Raw genomic sequence first — 22,616 nt, 5'->3', positions numbered from 1 at the left:
CCTTCCCTTTCCTCCTAGCCTTTCACTTCCTTTTGGTTTCCTTCCTCCCTCGAACGCCACCATAGGCCTATTGCTAAGTCCTGTGAATCCAGATACAGGTTAAGACACGGTCATTGCTTTTGCAGACGAAAGCACAAAACCAGACCAATGAATTCACGGGCCCTCAAACAAGATGCAGGAGGCAATTCTGGTTGACACCGGACTTCTTCAACTTCTCTCCGAAGTACCCCTGACAATAGTTGTCTTTCCCCCTGAGGCCCTGGGGTAGGGTATAACACTGACTCGCATGTATTATCTTGAAAATACATGCTCATTTTGCATTCTTGGCCACTGTGCAGCCATATTTGTTGGTCGTAATAATAAAAGTAATTAGTATCGGGTCAGGTCAACTCTCCAGGAAGTCGTGCCGTGTTTACCTTATGATTTTGCATGGTATGTGATGTTGCAACATCATGGATGTCGGGACTGGGGAAGGAGGTGGAGACAAGTGGAGTCTGGGTGGCCAAAAGGGTGATGAAGTCATAGAAACAGGGGGTGCAGGGGGAGGACTTGGATCAGGGGTGGATGTGTGGAGGTCAAGGCCTGGAGGCAGCCAAGAGGGTGTCCAGGACAGGGGTCAAGGCAGAGATGTGGATTTCAGAGGCATCTTTCTACAGAGACCCAGAGATGGAATAAGATGCTCAGGGAGCGAGGAGAGAAAGAGGCTGGGAGGATGCTTTGTCCAGCTGTTTGTCCCCGTAGGGACCCAGATGTTTTCTTTGTCCCTTCCATTTTTAATGTGAGTGGCCATTTAAGGATCTTGAGGTTCCTTCTCTTTGCTACATCAAGAATCTGGCTGAGGTTGGGGGGCGGGGGGGGGGTGGGCGCAGAGACTCTGAGAAGGAAAGAAAAGGATGAAACAGAGCATTCGGGTCCCCAGCTGGTCCTTAGCAGGGTTTGTCCTCCCCAAGCTGCCTCCAGCTGAGTGTGATTTTGCTATTTATTTACATGTAATTATTGCTATGAGGTGCAGATATTAACGCTGTCAAGAGCAATTTGCTCTGACATTTTTCACTCGCTCAGTGCCCCCGCCACTCTCGATGGAGCCCAGGGCTCTCCCTGCTCTGGCTGCTGCGCGCTCGGTGGCCGGGCCGAAACCACCCAGCCGGCAAGGAGTGGCGTCAGCGAGCTCACTCAGCTTCTCTGCAAACTCATTAAGCTTCGAAATTGAATTTGGCCTGGGAGAGGGCTGGCTGGGCCCTGCTCCACCTAGGCTGGCTCAAGGCCTCCCTGTCCTGCCTTCTTTCAAGAAAACTGGGCAGGGTGAGGCTGGTTGGGGCAGGAGCTGGTGGCTGAGGCTGGCAGAGGGCAGCTGGTGAAGATGATGGAGGGTCGTTGCAGAGAGGCCAGAGTACATACAACCCCAAGGCAGCCACGGCACAAGGGTCAGCCATGGTAGCTGGAACCCTCTCAACTCTGTTTCCTGGTCACCTCGCAAGAAAATCAGGCAGCTCTAACTTTGGTGGACATTATTGCAACTGACAGCTGTACCCACCTAACAAAGAGGCTTTCCCATGGAGCCAGTCAAGCACCTTAACCAGCCTGAAGGGGATGGTGCCATGAAGGTAGGAAAGGTACTGAGCTGGCCCTACAGTGGGTCCTGTAGGTGCTAGAAAGAGAATTGACTTTGGAGTCATGCCTTTTGAGTTCAGATCCCAGCCCACCACTTACTAATTGTGCAGACTTGGGCAATTTATTTAGCTTCCCAGAGCCTCAGTTTCTAACACGGAACAGCCAATACTCATATTTCACTGGATCTAAGATAATTTGATGCTGGCCCTTTTTAGATCTTATCAGAAGATGTCAACAAAAGCTTTGCACACAGCCCTGTCATCGTTGCTACCTCACAGTGACGCTACCTGGCTGCTACCTCAGGCATAGAAAGGCACCAGAGACAGTAAAATGCATTCCAATTTCAGAAAGATTAAAATACTCATCCTCTGACAGCTGTGGCAAGGAGAGAATGGTGGTGCTGCCTGCACATAGTAGGTGGTTGGCACATACTAGGTGCTTAATAATGGAAGGCTATAATCTTTTCTTTTTTGAGCCTTTCAATAACTAGGGGCCACTTTATAGAAGAGGAAACTGAGGCTCATTCATTCATTCATTCATTCATTCCATTTAAGAGACTTTGCTCCTTGGAGAAGGCAAGAAGGACCTGAGCTATCATGGCTGTGAGTCCTTAACGCATTGTGATATGTGCCAGCTTGTCTGCCCAGGTACTAACGAGGTCTCCCTGCCACCACTCACTTCCTGCCACTGCCAATCTGTGTCCTCGTCTCTGGCAATTACCGAGAAGGAGACCTCCCTCCCACCCACTCATGCCAAAGGGCCAAGAGCCCAGGCCTCGCCATCCTCTCCCTTTTCCTCTCCAACATGGGCCTGGCCAAGTCCAAGAGGTCCCCCCTCTCTCCCCCTCAGCCCTCCTGCCTCCCCTCCCCTCCCCTCGGCTCAGCCAATTAGGCCCCTGACACCTGGAGCCGCTGACAAACTGTTTCTGTCACTTGCTCTCTGTCTTTCATTAGGGGCCCGCAGAGGAGGGGGAGCGGGAGGGGAGGGGGAGGAGATGGGATCTTTCATGCTTAGTAAGGCCAGATACATTAATTACAAAACGGCCATTTGCCGCGTGAAAGTGTGCTAATTAAATTTATGCAATCATTATCTTTAAATAGTCATATCTTTCCCGGCGATCGGCCCCTTCCTTCTCCAACCCCGCCGCTGCTCTGAGCAGAGTCGCGCTAATCCCTCGTCCGCCATTATCGCACCATCGGAGATGGTCTCTGAATCCCACCGCTCCCCCCCAGCTCCAGCACCAGCCAGGGGCCAGGAGCCCTTGGACCCATCCTGGCACAGACGCCTTCGGACTTGGGCCAACCCACGATCCTCCCAGGAAGGGGGAGGCCAAATCCAGGACCGCTCTGGTGTTTCCAGATATTTCTAGATGTTTGCAGATATTTGGAGGTTGACATTTTGTAGAGCAAACATTGGAAATGTGTGTGTGTGTGTGTGTGTGTGTGTGTGTGTGTGTGTGTGTGAGAGTCTTTATCTTCTGGAAATGAGTGGGAAATCATTCTGTCCAGCCGCTCACTTCCACACAGTCTTTAGCTAAGCCTCCGAGGACCCCTGTGGTGGGGAGGGGGCTCTGAAGTCCATTGTGTTGATGGCTGGGTGTGAATAGGCCATGAGACCCTCCATTTATTCTGTTCATTCAACCAACTCTATGCCAAGCCCTGAGCTAGGGATAAACGGAGTCATTCATTCGTTCGTTCATTCAGGAATTTACTCACTCAACAAATGTTTGTTAAACACCTACTATGTGCCAGGCACTGAGGATAGAATACCAGGTCTGCCCCTAGCAGCTCATGGCTAGATCCAGAGTCAGAGTCAGTCTGTGCCCAGGGCAGAAGTTGGGGCCACCATATGGCTGAAAGTTTTCTCGGTGAGGTCCAAACCTCAGACTTCACAGTCTTTTTTGGCTTCGCTTTTCAGAGTCTCTCCCACCGCACACCAGGAGGTTCTTACCAAAGTCTTGGCTGAATCCTTTCTCTGAATTTCTCTTCAGTCCCACAGAGCCTGTCTTGTGAGCCTTTCTGGGTCTGGCATGTTGACCTCCCACAAGTGCCCTCTGAGCTTCTGAGGTCCCCAGGCCCCAGTGTGTACCCTTGGTGAGATCAACTGGAGGGGCCTACAAGACATGTGCCCATACACACGTGAAGTACACACACACATGCACAAGCATGACTCACGCATGATAATCACACACATGCACATGAACTCACACACATGCACACACAGACAAGCACACATACAAAATTCACATATGGAATGCACACGATACTCATATGCATATGTGTGTCTGTACACACACACTAATCTCTCATACATGCGAGACCCTCACAGGCACCCACACAGTACATACAAACACAGACACACGCGCACACACACACACAGAGGTAAGAACGACCCAGGGCCAGGCGTGGGGCAAGAATATTAGACTCGAAGCCAGGGGTCAAGGGTTCCTGCTCCAGTGTTTCCACTCATCCCCTAGGAAATTCTGGGTGAGCCCCTAAGCCTCAGGATTTTTATCTGAAAAATAGCAAGAGATCGGCAGCAGCCAGCCTCTGAAGAGCCTTCCTTAAAGGTTGGGTGGTGACAATGGAGGGGGTGACAGGCGTTAGGGGGCTGGGGTTGAGGTTGGAGTAGGAGAGGGGAGCTCACTGGCCATGTCTGGGCGCACCGGCTCTTTCCAGTGGGCGGTGTGGGGGGCTGCCATGTGGATGCAGAAGGTGAGGGGGTGATATGAGAGCCATTAGCAGAGAGATGGAAGGCAAAAGGAGGGGGGACAAGGGAGACCTGCAGGAAATCTTGTTTGGAAGCTCAAAGTCAGCACCGAAGCCCATTACTGCTGTCCGCGGGGGGCAGCGAGAGGGGAGGGGGCCCAGATCCTCTTAGCAGAGAATTGAGCAGGAGAGGGGGGAGCAGGGGTGTTCTGCTGCCTGGGTGGGTGATTTCTCGCTTGCACTAATCCCAGCGTGGAGCTGGGGTAGGCAGCGGGATGGGCGAGAGTATGTTTGTGTGATGTGTGTCTGGGTGTCCGCACAGGCCTGGGGGTGGTGGTGAATATAGGCACATAGGCTTGCATTAGTGAGCTGATGATTATGGAGTTGTGAGGCTATGGTGTGTGTGAATGTGTGTGAGTCTTTGCCCATGTGTGCACCTATGAAGCCTGTGGATGGTGTGTGGTCCAGCGGTGTGCACGGGTGCAGTTTTTATGTGTATCATTCATTGTGTTTCTTGTTGGCCAGTCCGTGTAATGCCATGTGCATTCTGGAATGAGTGTCTGCGTGTATTCCGTGCCTGTGTCTTCACCCATCTGGATGTGGATGTATAGTCGTATTGTGTGTGTGTAGTGATAATAGCGATGATTCTCAAACTTGGTTGCACAGTAGGATGAATCGGAATGAGCTTTAAAATATCCTGGTGCCCAGACCCTCGGACCAACTAATCAGAATCTCTAAGGGGTGGGATCCAGGAAGCATCATTTTCAGCAACTCCCCTGCTGGTTGCCCTCGGGCAGGCAAGGTAAAGAAACAGTGACTGAGCAGACAGATCCCAGTGGAGTAACCCTGTTTCTTCTTCTCAGCCCTTGGCCTGCTCTGTGGGGTCCTTCTGGACACAGAGATGGACACAGAGATGGACTCCAGGCCCCAGACCCTTAGGGACAAGAGCAAGCCTTGAACTGGGCAGCCCAGTTTACCCGCCAGCCTGGGACAGTTCTTGGCCCACAGACACATATTTCACCCAGTCCAGGCAAAAATTGCTTTCTATTCCTGGCAAGCTGTGCCCTTGCCTTCTCTTGCCTGACAGTGGGAGCAGGGTGGCCCCCCAAATGCCTCCTTTCACCTCTTAGGGAAGTCAAGAGGAAGCGTTAGTGAGAGAATGGACCGGGGCTGCAGTGGGGCTGAGGCTTGGAGATGCACGTGATCGGTGTGCCAAGCCAGCCCCTCCTGTTAGAGCCAAACCGGACACTGGGACAGGAGGGGTGGAGTAGTGAGCTCCCGGGAGGGCTCCACTGCCATTAGTTTGCGGAGACACTCCCCGTGGATGCAAGTTATTGCCATTCTTTGAGCCTTCATTTCCCCATCTGTGAAAATGTGTGTGGTCCATCTCCAAGGTGCTTCCAGGCTTCATGTGTGTATTTAGGTGTATTCACATGTAAGTGTGAGCACTTGTGAGTGTACTGACGAGTTTAGGAAATATAAGTGTGCGCTTGCGAAGGATTTTCATGCCAGTTTTTTGAGGTTTTGATGAAACGCTATTTGGCAATTCAGACAAGAGACATTTTGAGTTGCCTCATCTTCCTGGGTTCAGGTGTGCATCCAGCACAGGTGTGGTGTGTGCAGCCCTGTGCAGTGTGTGTTGCGTAGATGTATGAATTCTGAACCTTCCCAGATCTACCATCGGGGCTCATGTCCTTTGATGCCACCCCTCTCTGCCGATGAGCACATTCAGCCCAAAGGGGTTGTGTGGCTTGCTGTAGAGCACAGGCCCCAGCTTCTGCGTGGAGGCAGAGCAATCCTTCATTCAGAAAGCACCCACTGTGTACCAGGCTCCAGAGGAAAGAAGAGATGAAAAAGACACCGTCCTAAACAGAGAGCAGTTTAGAGATTTTCACTCTCAACAGAGAGCCCTGAGTCTGCCCTTGTGTGATCATTACTCCCTCAGGCCAGGTCCCTTCTAGTCCAGGCAGAAGAGGAAGGGGGATGGGGGATGGGGCGGAGGGGAAGAAGAAGAGGGGAGAAAAAGAGGAGAGGAGAGCTTGCATTTGAACACAAATGATGTACCAGGTACTCTCTTAATGTGCGTTTGCTCGTTTAGTCTTTACAGTAACCCTGCAGGTCACTACAATTATTATCATGCCCATTACACGGATGAGAAAACTAAGGCACCGAAGGTTCAAGGCATTGCCCAGGGCCACAGCTCGTCAGCGGCAGAGCAGACGCTAATGCAGACATCCTGGCCCCCAACGCTGCAGGGGCGCCCCTCAAAGCACTGACTGGTCCAGTGCCCTTGGGGAAACTGTTGTCCCTCTAGGACCCCAGGATTTGCTCTGGCGTTGCAGAGGTGGGGCTCCCGGCCTGCCTGCTGGCCCGTGTGGTCCTTGGCCTCATTCCAGCTCCGGTATCATCCCCAGGTTCACTGTCTCGACCTCACCAGTCTCGGCCCCTGCCCCTCCCTCTCCCCTCCGTGTCCTGCCGAGGCCCCCATCCACCCACCAGAGCCCTGCCAGGGAGCCCCAACGATGGCGATGGCGATCACCCCTTCTAATTGCAGCCTCGCTCCCAAAGCCACGTTCGGTTATCACAGAGGGCACAGATCTCCAAGCTCAGCCTCCTTGGTCCCAGGCCCTGGGGCCAGCTCAGGAACGGAGGGAATTAATTACATTTTTCCCATCCCCTTCTTTTAAAGTAGGGGAGCCATGGCACTCCTGGGGGAGGGGGTGGTGAGCAAAGGATGTGGAAGGGGGGCTGGCACGGGGCTCTCGGCCCCACCCCTAAAACCTGCAAGTCTCTCCCAGCAGCGGAAGGGGTGAGGCCAACCCTTATTGATTTAGTCTGGTGGAGACTGGGACTGATTTAGAGCAGAGGGAGAGGAAGGGCTGGGGGCGGGGGGGGCCATGGCGGGTGGTGGGGGGAGAGGAAGGGATGGCTGTCACTCAGCCTGACAGACAGCCCGGAGATTTGCCTTCAGATAAAACCTTACAGATGTGGAGGTCGGTATTGATTTTGAGTTAGTAACGGTAACGTACCAAGAAGTAATACATTAGTGAAAGCAAGGTCACCGGGAAAAAAATAAAACCCACCAGGGAGAGGCCTTAGCATTCTTGAGGGGGGTGGATTACCACATCAGACCAGGACTTCCTCAAGTTCAAAAGTTTGCAGGCCCCAGACCTCAGCTGGGCCCCTAACCGTGGGCTAAAGCTTCCTGCTTCTTCGGGCAAAGAGGGACTCCTGGGGGTCTGTGGGCCAGCCAGAGGCCCATGGGCCAGCCGGAGGCCCAGAGGGCCACCAAGGTCTGAAGGGCTCTGCGCAAGAGGATTGCTGAGAGCCTCTCTCTCTCTCCATGTTCTCCAGCACAGGCTGCTGTGTGGGAACGATCACAGCTAGCGGTCAGGGAGACCCAGGTTCAAATCCCGGCTCTGCTACTTACTGGGTGTGTGATCTCAGGTTCACCTTTTCACTCTCTGTGCCTCAATTTCCCCATCTGCAGAATGGGGGTAGTAATAGTCTATTTCAATGAGGAGTCACTGCTCCCACCTCTGACCTCTCTTCAGTTGGGTCCTGTCCCATTTGCTTGGAAGCGGCCATGCCCAGAGACAGGGGGATGGATGAAATGGAAGCTTTTTGATCCATAGGCCTACAGGGACTCTGGGAGAGAGTAAGCAGATGCCACGCCTCCCCATTCACACCTTCCCCAGATGTGGATTTGATTTGATGTTCCAGGGCAAATCCTATTGAACAAATCCCGTTACAGTAAAAGCTCCCTGGGCCTGAGCTGATATGGAGCTGTCCAGGGTCCAAGGCCTCCTGAGCCACTAGGCACCACACAAGTCCCTCTGACAAGGGACTCTGGGAGGCCTTGCAGCATCTGAGATTTTCACTCTCAACATTGACCTTCTTGCTATTTCTTGAACCATCTGGGCATGGGCCCACCTCAGGACCTTTGCACTTGCTGATTCTTCTGCCTGGAAGAATCTCTATTTTCTCATGGCTGTTTCTTTTTGGTCTTGCTGGATATAATCTCTTTGGGGAGGTCTTTGACAGTTCCACATACCTCTCTTTATTTTTCCTCTTATCAGTATCAGAAATTATTTATAGCACTTCTCAGTATCAGAAATTATTTGTTTATTTGTTTGTCGTCAGCCTCCTTCACAAAACTGACAGCTCCAGGAGAACACAAAGTTACTAATGCTCACTGCTACATCTCAGTGCTTGGCTCGGTGTCTGGCACATAATAAGTGCTCCATAAATATCTGTTAAGTGGATATGCATGAATTCAACAGGGTTTTTCTGAGCCCATGATATGTAGCAGATACAGTGTAGGCACCGGGGCTGCAAAGACAGATGAAACACAGTTCCATCTCGTCCTCAAAGAGCTCACAGTCCAGCCCTTTCTCCAGCCTGGCACCTGGTAGTGCTCTCTGAAATGTTTGTTGAGTGAATAAATGAATGGATGAAGGCTCTCTTCAGGACATACCACAGTGTTTGGTGTAGCTGGGACATAAAGTACAAGGTAGGAAGAGGTGGGAGGAGTTGGTAAGGCAGATAGCGGTCAGATCACAAGAAGCCTTTGACCTGTTTATCTGGGAGGAACTGGAGCCACCAATAATTCTTGAGCGATGTGATCCGCTTTGTGGCAGTTCTCTGCAGGTCCGTCTTGCAGGATGAGTACTGAGTCTATGCACAGCTCCCAGCCCATCCCCAGAATGCCTTCGCCCTCTCCCTACCCACCCCATTTCTCTCCTCCCATCCCATCATCTCTTCCGGGCATGGTATCTTAGTGATACGCAAAAGGGAAGGATTCAACCGGGGTCTCGTCCAAGCTGACGAACCCTCCCGAGGGTCTCTCATGCCCACAAGTGTCCTTCTGAAGGAAGGGAACTAGGCCTGTGTATTTCCCCTGAGCCTCTGAGTCTCTTCTTGGGGCCCAGGCCTCCTCTGAGGGAGGAGCAGGGTTAGGGGAATGAGGTGGGTGGTGATTTTCTTAATTCAGAAGGAAAGCAAGGTCTAGGTTGCCAACCTGACAGGCAGCCTGGAAAAGAAGGGGGTCTCCTAACCCTCAGAAAATTCCTGAATTTTCCCACAGAATCCCCACCCCCACATACTCCAGCAAATTTCTCCATCCAGGAGACCCCATCTCTATAGTCAGAGAGCAAGAAACACAGTCTGATGGTGTCAGACATCTTCACACACCACCCCACTAGAGGGACTGCCCTTTCCGGGGTCCCTCTTGCTACCACCTCAGCACCCCTGTGTGGACCCTACCGTGACAGAGGTCTCTGAAGCACCTTCAAGTGCAAAGTGAGTTGTTGCAACCTCAACTCCTTCAAACAGCACTAGTGCCCAAAGGAGCCAGACATCTGCTGCCCAGACTCTCTCCTGCTCACTATCCTACGCCTATGTGTCTTTGTCATCTTAATGGGGGGACACACCATTAAGTCCCAACTAAACCCCTGACTCCTGACTCGGTGGAGATAAGACCAGCCCCAGCAGGCCTGTGCCCTTGACACTGGCTCTGGGAAGGGGTGGGGGAGTAAAAGAACGGAGGAGGGGTATCCCTAGGGCAAAGGGGAGGTGTGTTGGGAGCATTGAGGGAAGAGTGGGGGGAGGCTGTGCTCATGCCATTCAGAGGAGCCAGGCCCCCAGGGGCAAGGGATCCCATCCCCCACTCACCCCCTCCCCACCAAGTAGCTTCCTGGGGAGCAAATTGCGGCTGGAGGGGGAACCTCCAAAGGGGTCACGTGCCTGCAACTCATCCTTGAGAGTCAGCCTGGGCGTCATCAGGCAAGTGGGTCGAGCCAGCTAGACCTGCTGTGAGATCTGGGGGAGCCCCGGGCCTCGATTTCTTCATCTGAGAAATGGACCTCATAGTTTTGCCCCACATGTCTCTGTAGGGCACTGGCTCAGGAGAGTCACATGAGTTCATGGCTAAGACAGGAAGAGGGGGCTTAGAGGAGCTGGGGCCGTTAATTCTTGAGCACTCACCGTGAGTCAAGCTGGATACAGAGCCCTTTTGGTGCAGAGTTCATCTCACCCTCCATTCACCCTCTAGCCAGGCTGATGATCATCTCTTTCTCTCAGGATAAGGCGGTCACAGAAGGTAAAGGACACCCCGAGGCTGCATAGCTTGTACCCGACGGAGCTCGGCGTCTGGCCTGAGAATGTCAATCCCGGCCATGCCCTGGCGCCTATGGCAGGGACAAGTCAAAAGTGAGAAGCAAACATTTTCAGAAGGTGTCTAGTCGGCCACAGGGTTATTGCTCACTCAGATGCCGCAGCCTGCCTTCTCCCAGGAGGCGTGTGGGGAAATCAGAGAACACCGCCACGTGCCCAGCATGGATGGCGTTGTCATTCTTTAGCTTGGTGATGGGCAGACTGTCAGCAAGCCTAACCCCACCTGGCACTGTGACCTCCCTCCCATAGTGGCGGCATTACCAGGAGGTCACCAGGGTCTTAGGCTCTGCAGGTCAAGTCCACAAAGGCCTGCCTCTCCCTCCTGCCTCTCTGCCTGCTCCCCTGGACTGCCCAGGTCACCTGTGCTCTCTCATACTGTAGGGACCCCTGCTACCTGCACTGCCTTTAGGCACTCTCTCTCCTGGATAGCTGGACAGCAGGTGCCACATCCTCCAGAAGCTTTCCTGGACCACTTGGCTGGCTAGGTGCCCTCCCACAGCCCCCTGACTTGTCTCCGTGGCACCGCTTATCACTCCATATCTTGATGATCTCTTGCTACCCACCCGCCCCAACCCCTCACCCAAACATTCTGCCGAGGGCTGTGACCATGGCTCTTTCTCCTCTGCAGTCCCAGGGCCCAGCCTGAGGCCTAGGACTATAGTCACCATCAACGCATGTTTGTTGAATGAATAAGTGAATACACCAACGAACCAACACCAGGTTCTTTAAACTGAGTTTCTAGAGACCAGCTTCTCCTTGTCAGTCCGAGTCGCCAGCACTGATGGCTGAGTTCCTGTTTGCTGAACCAGACCACGTAGGGAAGTGGGTGACGGTCACAGACAGGAGCTGCCTGGGAGGCTATTGGACAACATTGGCGATGTGTATTGGTATCGTAGGGGCAGAAGCTCAAAGTCAAGAGCATAGCAGGCCCAGCACAGGACAAGGGGTGAAGCCAGACAGATCCAGAGTCCTGCTATAACCTTTGTGTTGGAAGATGGGGGCATCTCAGTCTGATGGCGAAGGCACAATTCCCTGTCATAGGGGAGCTCCCTGTCTGATAGGAGAGACAGTTAGCTAGTTCATTCATTCATTTACTCATTTACTTATGCATTCATTCATTCAGCCAGGCCTGGGGATAGAGAGGTGAACAAGGCCCGCCCCCCGCCTTAGACCTCTCGGTGGAGACACCTCCGTGGGTCAGGACCTAACCAGCAGAAACCACTAACCTTCTTACCCACAAGGACAGGCAGCCAGGTCAACTGAGGATATCGATGCTGCAGGGACCTCAAGGGAGCCGCTCTCCCAGAGGCCTGTCCGGGGCCAGCCTGGCACCATCCCCACACCCGCGGCGTCTGCGGGGCCCTTCGAGCTGCCGGCCCTGCTGCTCATCCACACGGATGGTCTCTCCCCGCAGGTGATGAGCATCCTGAGCAACCCCAGCGCAGTGCCTCCGCAGCCGCAGGCCGACTTCTCCATCTCCCCGCTGCACGGCGGCCTGGACTCAGCCCCCTCCATCTCGGCCAGCTGCAGCCAGCGGGCGGACTCCATCAAGCCAGGGGACAGCCTGCCCACCTCCCAGTCCTACTGCCCGCCCACCTACAGCACCACCGGCTACAGCGTGGACCCCGTGGCTGGCTACCAGTATGGCCAGTACGGCCAGAGTGAGTGCCTGGTGCCCCAGCATCACCTTCCCTACCCCTGCCCCCCTGCTTATTTGTAGAGAGCTGCGAGGTGGTGTTGGATGGGGGTGCCCATTTCACAGATGAGGAAATCGAGGTCCGGAAAGGAGAAAGCGCAGTTCTCAGGTGCCACGGAGTTGGGATCCTGTACTCACGCTTCTGCTGCCTGAGAGCAGTGCTGTCCCATAAAAATATAATATGAGCCACAAATGTCATTTAAAATTTCCAAGTAGCCACATTTTAAAACCTAAGAAGAAACAAGCGGAGTTATTTTTACTAACATATTTATTTACCCAATATATCCAAAAGGTGATCATCTTGACGTGTAAGCCATATAAACTTAATAATAAGATATTTTATATTCTCTTTCTTATACTATGTCTTTGAAATCCAGCCCATTTTAATTCAGACTAAGTTTTCACTGGAAATGCTTGATCCGCACTGAAATTTTATAAAATTTACAACTGAGGTGGTAGGTTTACAGACCCAAGCTGTTCCAGATACACTGAAAAGTTTCCCAACCACTAAATGAGATTAATTTCAGTTTTTAAATTTAAATTAGTTAAAATTAAATAAAAATGTAAAATTTGGTTCCTCAGTCTCACTAGCTACAATGCAGGTTCTCGAGAGCCACGTGTGGCTGGGGCTGCCGCATCGGACAGCGTGTGTTAGCGATCCTGCCTCTGCCTCTTTCTGCCCCCCGGCCGTGGGGGACAGCTATGTTTTGAGTCCTTTCTTCTAGCCTCGTCCCTAGCCTTGCTTTCTCCAAACTTCGAGCTGTTCTCATATGCCCACCCCAGCTGCCGACCCCTTGGCACTTTGCCTGGAGGGGAGAACGGCAGGTCCTCGGACTAAAAGCTGCAAAAGGCAGCCCCAGCCACAGCATCCAGCTGCTGGACGGGGCAGCAGCAGGGCAGGTCAAGAGGGCACAAGGAGCCGAGGTCACCGGCTGCCCCTCCTTCCCCACCCCCCGGCAAAGGCCTCACCTGCTGGTGTCAAACTAATCAGAAGGGCGTGTGGCGAGAGGGTGAGACCTCCAAGCCCAAGGGTGTCCTCTCTCCTCGCCACAGCCCTGGCCTGGCCCCACTGACCTCTGCTTCCTGTCCCCCATCCCAGTCCACTCCTCCTCATATGGCCTTGGCCTCCACGGCTAAATGAGCGCCAGCTGTACCGACCTCCACCTCCCAGCTGCGTCCGTGGCCCCCTCCTGTGTACGTGCCCGTTTGCACATGAAATGTATGCACACCAGTATGTGCATGAGTGTGAATGTGTCATAGGTGTGTTACAGTTCACGTGTGTCGTGTGTATTGTGTATTTCAGCATGTAAGTGCTAGTAGACACATCCCTGTGTAGATGGATGTGTATATATGTGTGAATGTGAGTGGCACGTGTGAGTATATGTGCATATGACTGTTCACATGTGTGTGAGTTTAAATGAGCATTTTGTGCACAAGTGGTTTACATATGGGTTTTATGTGAACACACGTGTGTGCATGTTTGGTCATGTTAGCATATGTGGCTGTAACATATATACCTGTGTTTAAATGTGCATTCAGGTATGTACATGTAGCTCTGTTTATGTGCATGCCTGCCTGTGTGTTTGACATGTGAGTTGCATATGTCATGTGGACATGTATAATAAACGTGTGTATAGATATGCGTGAGTGTGCAAATATGTGTGACTGTACATGTATATACTCGTGCTTGAGTGTGTCTGTGTGTTTGGGAGTGTGTATGTGGACATGTAAACTGTGTGCAGTGTGTAAATATGGGTATGTGTATGCTAAGTGTGCACATAGGTGCGGCTGTGTGTGCCTATGTATAGTTGTGCATCTGGGCGTGCACGCACGATGTTGTCTGTGTATAACTGTGTCTGTGTGAATGTGTGTGTGTGGGGAGCAAGTGCACAGGGGTATATAACCTGTGTGTGCATGTGTGTTTGAGAGCAGGGTGCACACATGTGCACGGGCGTGTTTCCAGGAGGGCCCAGGACGACCCCCTGCCCCAGCCCATGTACCTGGGCACAGAGGGGGACACACATGCTCTTAATAAAGAGTTTAGAGCCCCGGCCTGGGGCAGGCGTTAGTCACACCCGTGCCCCACTCCAGGGGCGCCTGCTCAGCTCGGAAATAAAATTAACCCCAGAGTCAGCACAGGGCGGCAAGGATGGGGAATCAAAAGGGGCCCAGGAGGTGAGAAAGGAGTGTTTGTAAGGAGCGTTTGTTCCTCCTCTGCTTGGAGAAGCTGGCCAGGGCGGTTCCGTCTCCCCCTCCTCCCTCCCTCCCCATCCTTTCTCCCTCCTCCCACTCCCCTCTAGCTGCACCCCTGCTCCCCTGTCCTCCACTGGTAGCTCAGAGCTCCTCCTGAGTCATATTCTCCAGCCCAGCCTAGAGGGAATCTGAGCACAGAGCCAACCCCACAGAGGCTCCGGGGCTGGGCGAGGAGGGGCCTGAGGGAAAGCCCACCGCCCATCACCGATAGAGCAGGCAAGGCACCTTACCTCCCTGAGCCTCAGTTTTGCCATCTGTGAAATGGGGACCCAGAGATTAGACTCAGTCTTCCCAAAGTTTTTCCACTATATTATGTCCTTCACCTTTGACATTCTGGGACAGCTGAGGAACACACTGTGTTCCCACTGACCACCTGCCCCATGTTCATGGACAACTGAATACATCTGTGACTGGGCTCCCATAGTCCATATGCAAGAATCACATGTCCCAGACTGCCTCATGTATGCTTAGGGCTACCTGTCATCTATTCATATCTGTCTCGTGCGTTGGCCCACCAGGCACTGGGCAAAATGCATGTTGCTCCTTTTATGTGATTCTCAAAAAACTCACCCAAGATAGATGTTATTTGTCCTCAGGTTACAGACACAAAGGCTAAGGCTAGGAGAGGCTAGGAATTTTCCCAAGGTCACACAGCAGGTGAATGGGCGACTCCAGGTCTCCTAACTTCAAACCCATTTCTCTCTGGCCAAACCATAAACTCGTGTGAGACACCCAGTAATGACACACACCTAGACCCACCTGTGTGTGAATTCACATTCACAAATTCATACCCACCTACACATGCACACATGCACACACACAGAGATTTATTTCTATGCGAGTGTTCACTAATGTGTGTACATACTTGGCTTTGAAGTATAAATATACCTAATGTGTGTGTATCAAGGAGAAATGACTGTTTACTGAGCATCTACTGTGAGTCTGGCATTTCATCCTCATGGCTACCCTGTAGAGCAGGAGTCCCCAACCCCCAGGCCATGGACTGGTAGTGATCTGTGGCCTGTTAGAAACCCATGCTGCACAGCCGGAGGTGAGTGGCGGGTGAGCCAGCAAAGCTTCATCTGTATGTGCAGCCGCTCCCCAGCGCTAGCATCACCGCCTCAGCTCCACTTCAGATCATCAGGTCTTAGATTCTCATAGGAGCACCAGTCCCTGGTGCCAAAAAGATTGGGGACCGCTGCTATACAGGGTAGCCATGGCTATACACACGTACCTGGCTTAGGTAGAACTCACCTGTACAGTTACCTGTACATGCACAAGCATTCCCACTGTTCTTCTACTCACATAGGTACACACAAGTCAGTCACATCTGCATAGTATACATGATTATTCCCACCAGACAGATGAGGAAACGGGATTCCGGAGAGGCTGTTTGCCTGAGGTGACACAGCAGTGTGTATCGGTGTGTACACAGCCACGCCTATAGCTCCACTCCTGGAGAGCCTCACTTAGGTGTGCATGGCGTGTACACATTGGCCAGACTCTTAAACAGTGGAGTCCACCTCCGCTCCCTAGGCCTCGTGTCTTCCCAGGGACACCTCCATACTTTCCTTTCCTGCCCCCAGCCATTGTCCGTCCATCTGTCTGTCCCTCCTGTCCCTAGAAGGGGTCAGGTGAGGGGGGGGATGGGGACAGAACACACAGAAGATTAATATGGCCCTGGTGTTCCCAGAGGCCAGGGCCGTACTAATGATGGGGCTGATAGAACGCAGAAGTGTGAAAAGAATTTTAATAGATCTGACAAGTCTAATAAGAATTTGTGTCTAGAAGGGTCCTCCTCTGGGGCCGCGGGCTGACGAGACGCTGACGGCTGAGATTCGTTTACTGGTTGGCATCACGGCCGCTTCTCCTGCCAACTCCCAATTAATCTAATTTGAGATGTTTAGAGCCCAGGCGCGAGCTGGAGACTGAGAAGGGGAGACACGGAGAGACAGAGGAACAGGGAGGGCCCCTGACAGAGGCTGTAATGAGGAATGTCACAGCCCTGCCCTCACCCTCACCGGCCCTGGCTCCACCCCAGGGAGAGGGGGGCTCTGCAGCACCAAGGGTGCCCTTGAAGGGGCTGGGTTGTCAGTAAAGTTTGGGTTCTTGGTGTTTCCTTGCCCAACTGACAGAGCTTGAAGGAGCTTTTGCTGTGGGACTCAGACTGATCAGGGGTGTAAACAGGACACCAGGGGTGCAGATTTGCATTCCACCATCTCACGTGCTCTGCGTGACTCTGAGCCAGCAGCCTTTCTGTGCCTTCGTTTCCACTTTTGTAAAATGGAAACAGTTGTACCTAAAGCACGGGGATATTTAAAGAATTCAGTGAGATCATGTCCACCTAGCACATAGTAGGTGCTCATGTGTGAGGGGTCTTGCTTTGTTGTTCTCACCATTGTTATTCAAAGCCAGACCTTTCTGTCCGACCCACAGAAAGAGCTGGAGAGGTTAGCATCAGAGATGGGCATGATGTAGAATAAGAAAGGGTAGGCAGAGCCTTCAGTGACTTGGGAAAGGTCATCTGACTTGTCCATGTGCCCTTAGACAAGTCACATTTCCTGAGTGAAATTTGTAGGGGTGAAGTTCGTAGAGGTGATTAGGAGCTGCCATCAGACTGCCTGGATTTGAATCCTGGCTCCACAACTTAAGAGCCGTGTGACCTTTCAAGTTACGCAGTCTCTCAGGGCAGGACCTCAGTTTCATCATCAGCCTCAGAGAGCTGTTGTAAGAATTAAATGAGATGATACACATAACCTGCTTAGAGAACAGGCATAGAGCAAGTGGCAATCCTGGGAGCCCAAGTCTACTGAGCTCACTACACGTCAGGCACGGTGCTAACTAACCACTCTAGGCATTTTCTCATTTAATCCTCACAATAACTCTTTAGCCTAGGTGCTAGTACATATCCATTTTACAGACAAGGAAACTACTTGGGTAGGTGAGGTGGGATGCCCCAAATCACACACTCAAAGTCAGCAGACACAGGATTCGAACCTAGGTCATTTGAACCCTTAGGCAGTATGGCCTCCCGTAGCTCGATTGTTGATACTACCCATCTCACCTCTCCGGGCCTTGCCCTCTGGCCATGCCCATCACCTTCTGGCTCCACCTACCTGCCCTAGGCAGGAGCCCCCAACTTTGGGGAGGCATGTAGAGTGTTACAGGGTCCCTCAGTGAACAGGTGACAAAGCAGGTGTTGGGCCAGGCTTTGTGATTCCTAGAGCAGCACTCTGTCTTCCCCTCACCTCTGGATCTGAGAGATCCCCTCACCTCTGGATCAGATTGGCCACAGCCTCTGATTCTGGCTTGGGAAGCAGCATCTCTGTTGCCTCAAGAGGCCTTGGTCACGTCCCGGTCAAATCGTGTGGTCAGGGCTGATTTCTGCTGTAGCCTGAGACAGGCACAATTTGTACGGTCAAGACAACACATGCACATGCAAGCCCAGTGGTCATACCTGTAAGCACACACGAACACTGACACATGTACCTGGCTTAGGTGGAACTCACCTGTACAGTTACCTGTACATGCACAAGCATTCCCACTGTTCTTCTACTCACACAGGTACACACAAGTCACTCACATCTGTATACACGTGCATGGGTATTGCTCATGTGTGAACATTCATGTTTGTGCTCATTACTGCTTCACAGAGATTCTTGTTTCCACTGTTCACACACACACACACACACACACACACACACACACACGTACACACCCTCAGGCTTTCAGCCCTCTCCCCTGGGTGACTGGAGTTGACAAGGCTGAAGGTCCCAGCTCCCTGAATACCAGGGTCCTGGCTCCTCCTTTGCATGGACCCCTCAGCTCACCTGCAAACGCTGTTTTGGCTTTGAGTAAGGGGTCTTGCTTTGCCTCATCAATGAGCTGGGCTTGAGGTTCAGAGAAGGCAGAAGGACCTTGTCTTCATTACTAGCTGGGCTCAATGGGACTCACTGGATACACTCCCACACCCCGTAGCGGGGATATGTACAGATGTGTTGGGAAGAGGAACTAATTCTTCATTCAACAATGTGGATACCCTTTGGACCTCCCTAAAGAACCCATAGGAGAGCTTTTTAGTATTTTAGTTAAGTGTTAAGTAAGTAGTTGCCAAATGATTGGAGAGGAGGTGAAAGAAAGAGCTTCATGAGGAGATGGATGGATGGATGGGTGGATCAATTGACGGATGGAAGAATGGATACGTGGATGGACAAATAGATAAATGATATATAGATAAATGAATGGATGATGAATATATGGATAAATGGATGGATGGATATAGATAGTTGGATGGATAGATATAGGACAGATAAAAGAATAGGCAAAAAGAACTTTAATTTCTAGGAGTTTCTTTTTTTTTTTTTCCAGCTGCTGTTGATTACCTGGCCAAAAACGTGAGCCTCTCCACACAGCGTCGCATGAAGCTCGGGGAGCCCTCCGCTGTGCTGGGACTCCTGCCAGTGGAAACTGGCCAGGCCTACTAGGGCCCCTGGGGCGACTTGCCCCAGTCCAAATCCTAGCTCAACTCTTACTGATCCCTGAACCTCCCAGCCTCAGTCCTCTCATCACTCTGGGGTCCCAGGAGGCAAGGAAAGGAGCCCATTTCCTTCTCGTAGCCAGCCCTCTGGAGATGTGCAGTCAGTCTATCATTCCCCTGTGGTTGGGGACCTAGTGTGACCCCCTCCCCTCATCTTGGAGTTGGCCTTTTTACTCTGTCCCTAGGCGGGCTTCTGGTCAGCCTGCAGTCCTCTCCCAGTGAGGTGCTGTTGTGGCCTCTGTGCATTCTCAAGTGCAGAGGTCGAAGCTCACCCTGAATAGAGCATCGTGGGTACCTAAAGGTGTCTGGGCTGAGGTCCTGGAACTCTTTGGCCCTGACTCCAGTGGGCACCCTGGCCAGAGGCGGAGTGGAGCTCACAGGCCACTCTCAGCTGGGAGCCAGTTCTCTCAGGTGGGTCTCTGGCCCAGGGCCAGAACCACAGCCTATTCCTCCTCTGGGTGCTGGGATTCCAGCAGAGGGGACCCTACCCCTGGTGTTTTCCTAAGGGAATCACCCAGGAATTCTGAGAACTTTAGGACCCTCCCCACGTACCTCTACTGGGAATCTAGCCCGTGCAGGAAGGGGATTAGGAAGACCAGAAGAGGCTTAACCAGGGCCAAGACTGCACGGGGGTGGGGCTTGTCAGCAGTGGACAGGCCCAGGGTACAAGGACCCAATAAGGCATCCAGAAGCTCTTAAACTGAAGGCCAAGTTCCAACCTTGCCCGCCCCACGTGGGGCCTGAGGAGCCTGCAGAACCCTTCAGTTTTCTCATTCACTGGATCAGATGGGAGGGGGAGGGGATCAAGTGTTGAGTGAAAGGGAAGGGCATAGGGCAGACTCAGAGGCAGGTAGCTGGGACCCCTCTGCTTATGGGTAGCAAACCTTTGTTGCCAAGGGCTTCAGCTCAATGCAGCTTTGATTTCTCAAGAAGCCTCAGCAGAGACCTAAGCCCATTCTCTGCATGCCCATCCCTCTAGGAAGAGGGGCAGGGGGTCTCCATCTGCCCGGGGAATCCCCTTAAGCTGCTGGAATGCAGAGGACTTTCCTTGGAGGTCTGGAGAAGGCTTCTTGCTTGTCCCACAGAAAAGACCACCGATTCCCTTTGGCATTTGGGGAAGAGGGGACATGTTCCTGTCCCACGCAGAGTGGCATCTTTCAGGGTTGATTTCAGAGGCCTCTGTCTCCCGATCCAGCACAGCTGGGCGGGGACAGATGTGGCCAATCTTTAAGCCACCACCCTGGGCAGAGGGAGACACTAAGTTCTGGAGAGGAGGGGAAAAGCGCCTTCCTTGGCCACTCCTTGGCTTCCTCAGGCTCCCTTCTCTTTAGGACTTGAGACCTTTGGGGACTGTTTCAAGCCTCTGACTATACCTCCCTTGGAACTTTGCACCATCTCGACCTATTTATCAAAATTAAATTCATCGTCACCCTCACCATCATTATGATCTACACTTGGATCACCTTTGTCAAGTGCTGCTTGGTAACAGGCCCTTGCAATGAGAGACACAGCACTGAAGCCACAAAGATTGGACCAAATTACTTGTCCCCATTTAGGCATATGAGGCCACCTCTTTATTCAACCATGCCTCTTGCCTTCAGCCAACAAGACATTTCCAGAGGGAAGGGCTGAGCCAAGTTCCTCCCTACTAGGGAGCCAGGTCAGCAAGATGCTAGGACATTCTCCTGCATGGACGTCACCTCTGTGACAAATGCTCGCTTGTTTCTCATCTTCAGACCTGGGAATATCAAGCTTGTCCTGGACCATGCCAGGATTGTTTGTATCGCTGTTTGAGAGGAACCTATTAATAATGGGGACAGACAGACTAATAGCAGCGGACACCCAGCTGTCTGCGGCCCTTCAGTTTTAACCAAGGTTTTAACTGGCGCATCCACTGCAGGAAACTTCTGGTTCTTCATGCTCCAGACAAAAAAGAAGACTGTGTTGTCCTTCGTTGACCCAGTCCTTGCTTTTGTAGCTCTCACATCCAGGAGGCAGCTCTTCCTTAAATCAACCACAATCTTCATCCACATTCCTTGAATAGTCAATCCTTCCTCTCTGGTGGCCTGGCTCAGGCATCATTGGAGTCTCTTTACGCCCTGTGTTACCCAGGAACAGGGATGTCAGGCAGGTGACATCAAAACAGCTCAGCCCCACCCCTAAGAAGTGACATTCCAATGCTAGGACCAATCCGAATCTCTGCCCCCTGAGGTGAAGTGGAAATAGACCAAATGATTTCTCATTATGTCCAGGTTCTCTGGAGTTCTCCCAAGCCACTATCTTGGTAGAAAATGGGACTTATTCCCCCAGGGACCCCACCCCCTCTAAGAAAGAGACCCTGACCTAGACAGGCTTTCCCTAAAACCCCACGGATTACTGTGTTTAGCCAACTCCGTCTATAAAATTCAGTGTTTGGTCGGCAGCTCGCAGCTTCACTGGAGAGAGATGATGTTGGAATAGAGGTACGGGCCTCCAACTCTTGAGGGTTAACCACAGCCTGAGAAAGAAGGCCTGAATCCTAGTGGCTAGGCCGGCCCAGAAACAATCCCCATCCATCCCTGTAAATAGAGTCTGTAGCAAAATAAGAGATGTTTCCTCCAACTTATCACAAGTAGCTGTCGGTCCTACCTACGGGCGGCCCCTCTTCTGAACTCATTGTACATTAGTTGGAAATGTGGTGATGTGCTGTTCGTTTATAGGAAGTTGACTTTTATATATATAAATATATATACTAAAAAAAGAAAGAAAACCCCCACAGTGCGTGTCGTGCTAGTGCCAGGGGCCATCTGTAGGGATATATCTGCATATCGTGTGTTTCAAATTATACATTCCAGGCTCTATTGGGTTCTTTCATGTTTATTGCTTTGTCTTTTCATTTGGTATTTGTCTCTTGCTATGAAAAAAAAAAAGTGATGTGTAAGAACCAAGCTATGCTTTTATACTCTTATTTTTGACTTGATTTACCTTCGCCAGTCTTTTGCCAGAGGAACGTGAAGGAGAAGAGAGATGGGGGTAGAGAGAGAAGGGAAGAATGAAGAGAGAGGTTTGCCCAGAAGAAAAATGAGGTCAGATTTCCAATCTGACTATGGCTTGAGAACAGGACAGATGCCACGCTTTGACCACTCCGCCGAAAGCCGGTATTGTTTTGGATGGAGCTGGTGAAGCATTCTGAGTTTTGGATCCTAGAACTTGGTGAAACTCCATGATTGCCCCCCCCAAAAAAAAGACATTATCTGGGACCTCTCTCAGGTCGATGTTCTTCTCAAGCTCCCGAATGTGCCCTTCACTATTGGATGCTTTTTAAGATGGACAGGCCTTCTCTCCTCCCCTCCTGCAGAGGCACCAAACCGAGACCAAATGGGGGTTCTCCAGCTGCCATCCTGAAACGCTCAGAGACATCCGTGTGTTGAATGCTTTCTCTGTCAACTCTAACATGGCCAATCCCCTACCCGGGAAATAGCACTCTATCTAGATCATTCCTTCTTCCTAGTAACTGCAACTTGGTTGCTTCGGTGTTTGACTCACAGCCATTTTCTTCCATGTGGAAGTGAGTGTGTATGCGTGAGAGAGTGAGTGGGGTGTGTGCATGGGCGTGTGGGCGAGAGGGCGTGTGTTTAAATATAATCGCACCATAATT

At 51.9% G+C, this 22,616-nt stretch overlaps 1 protein-coding gene across 2 annotated transcripts in view; it reads left to right on the top strand.

The window, feature by feature from the left end:
- Positions 1-19,114, top strand: part of PAX7 (paired box 7) — a 100,030-nt gene extending 80,916 nt beyond the window's left edge. The window contains exons 8-9 of one of the 2 annotated variants that reach the window (XM_039842072.1): positions 11,908-12,154; positions 18,811-19,114. In XM_039842072.1, coding sequence (XP_039698006.1) covers positions 11,908-12,154; positions 18,811-18,926 — 363 coding nt within the window. In that variant the 3' untranslated portion in view covers positions 18,927-19,114. The remainder of the gene's footprint in view (positions 1-11,907; positions 12,155-18,810) is intronic. The other variant, XM_039842073.1, reaches the window with a different exon arrangement.
- Positions 19,115-22,616: the final 3,502 nt, after the last annotated feature.

The sequence above is a fragment of the Pteropus medius genome, unplaced genomic scaffold (genome assembly GCF_902729225.1).
Source record: "Pteropus medius unplaced genomic scaffold, Ma_sr-lr_union100, whole genome shotgun sequence".
NCBI lineage: Eukaryota > Metazoa > Chordata > Mammalia > Chiroptera > Pteropodidae > Pteropus > Pteropus medius.
The sequence above is the reverse complement of the archived record's forward strand: the minus strand, read 5'-3'. Positions and strand labels throughout refer to the sequence as shown.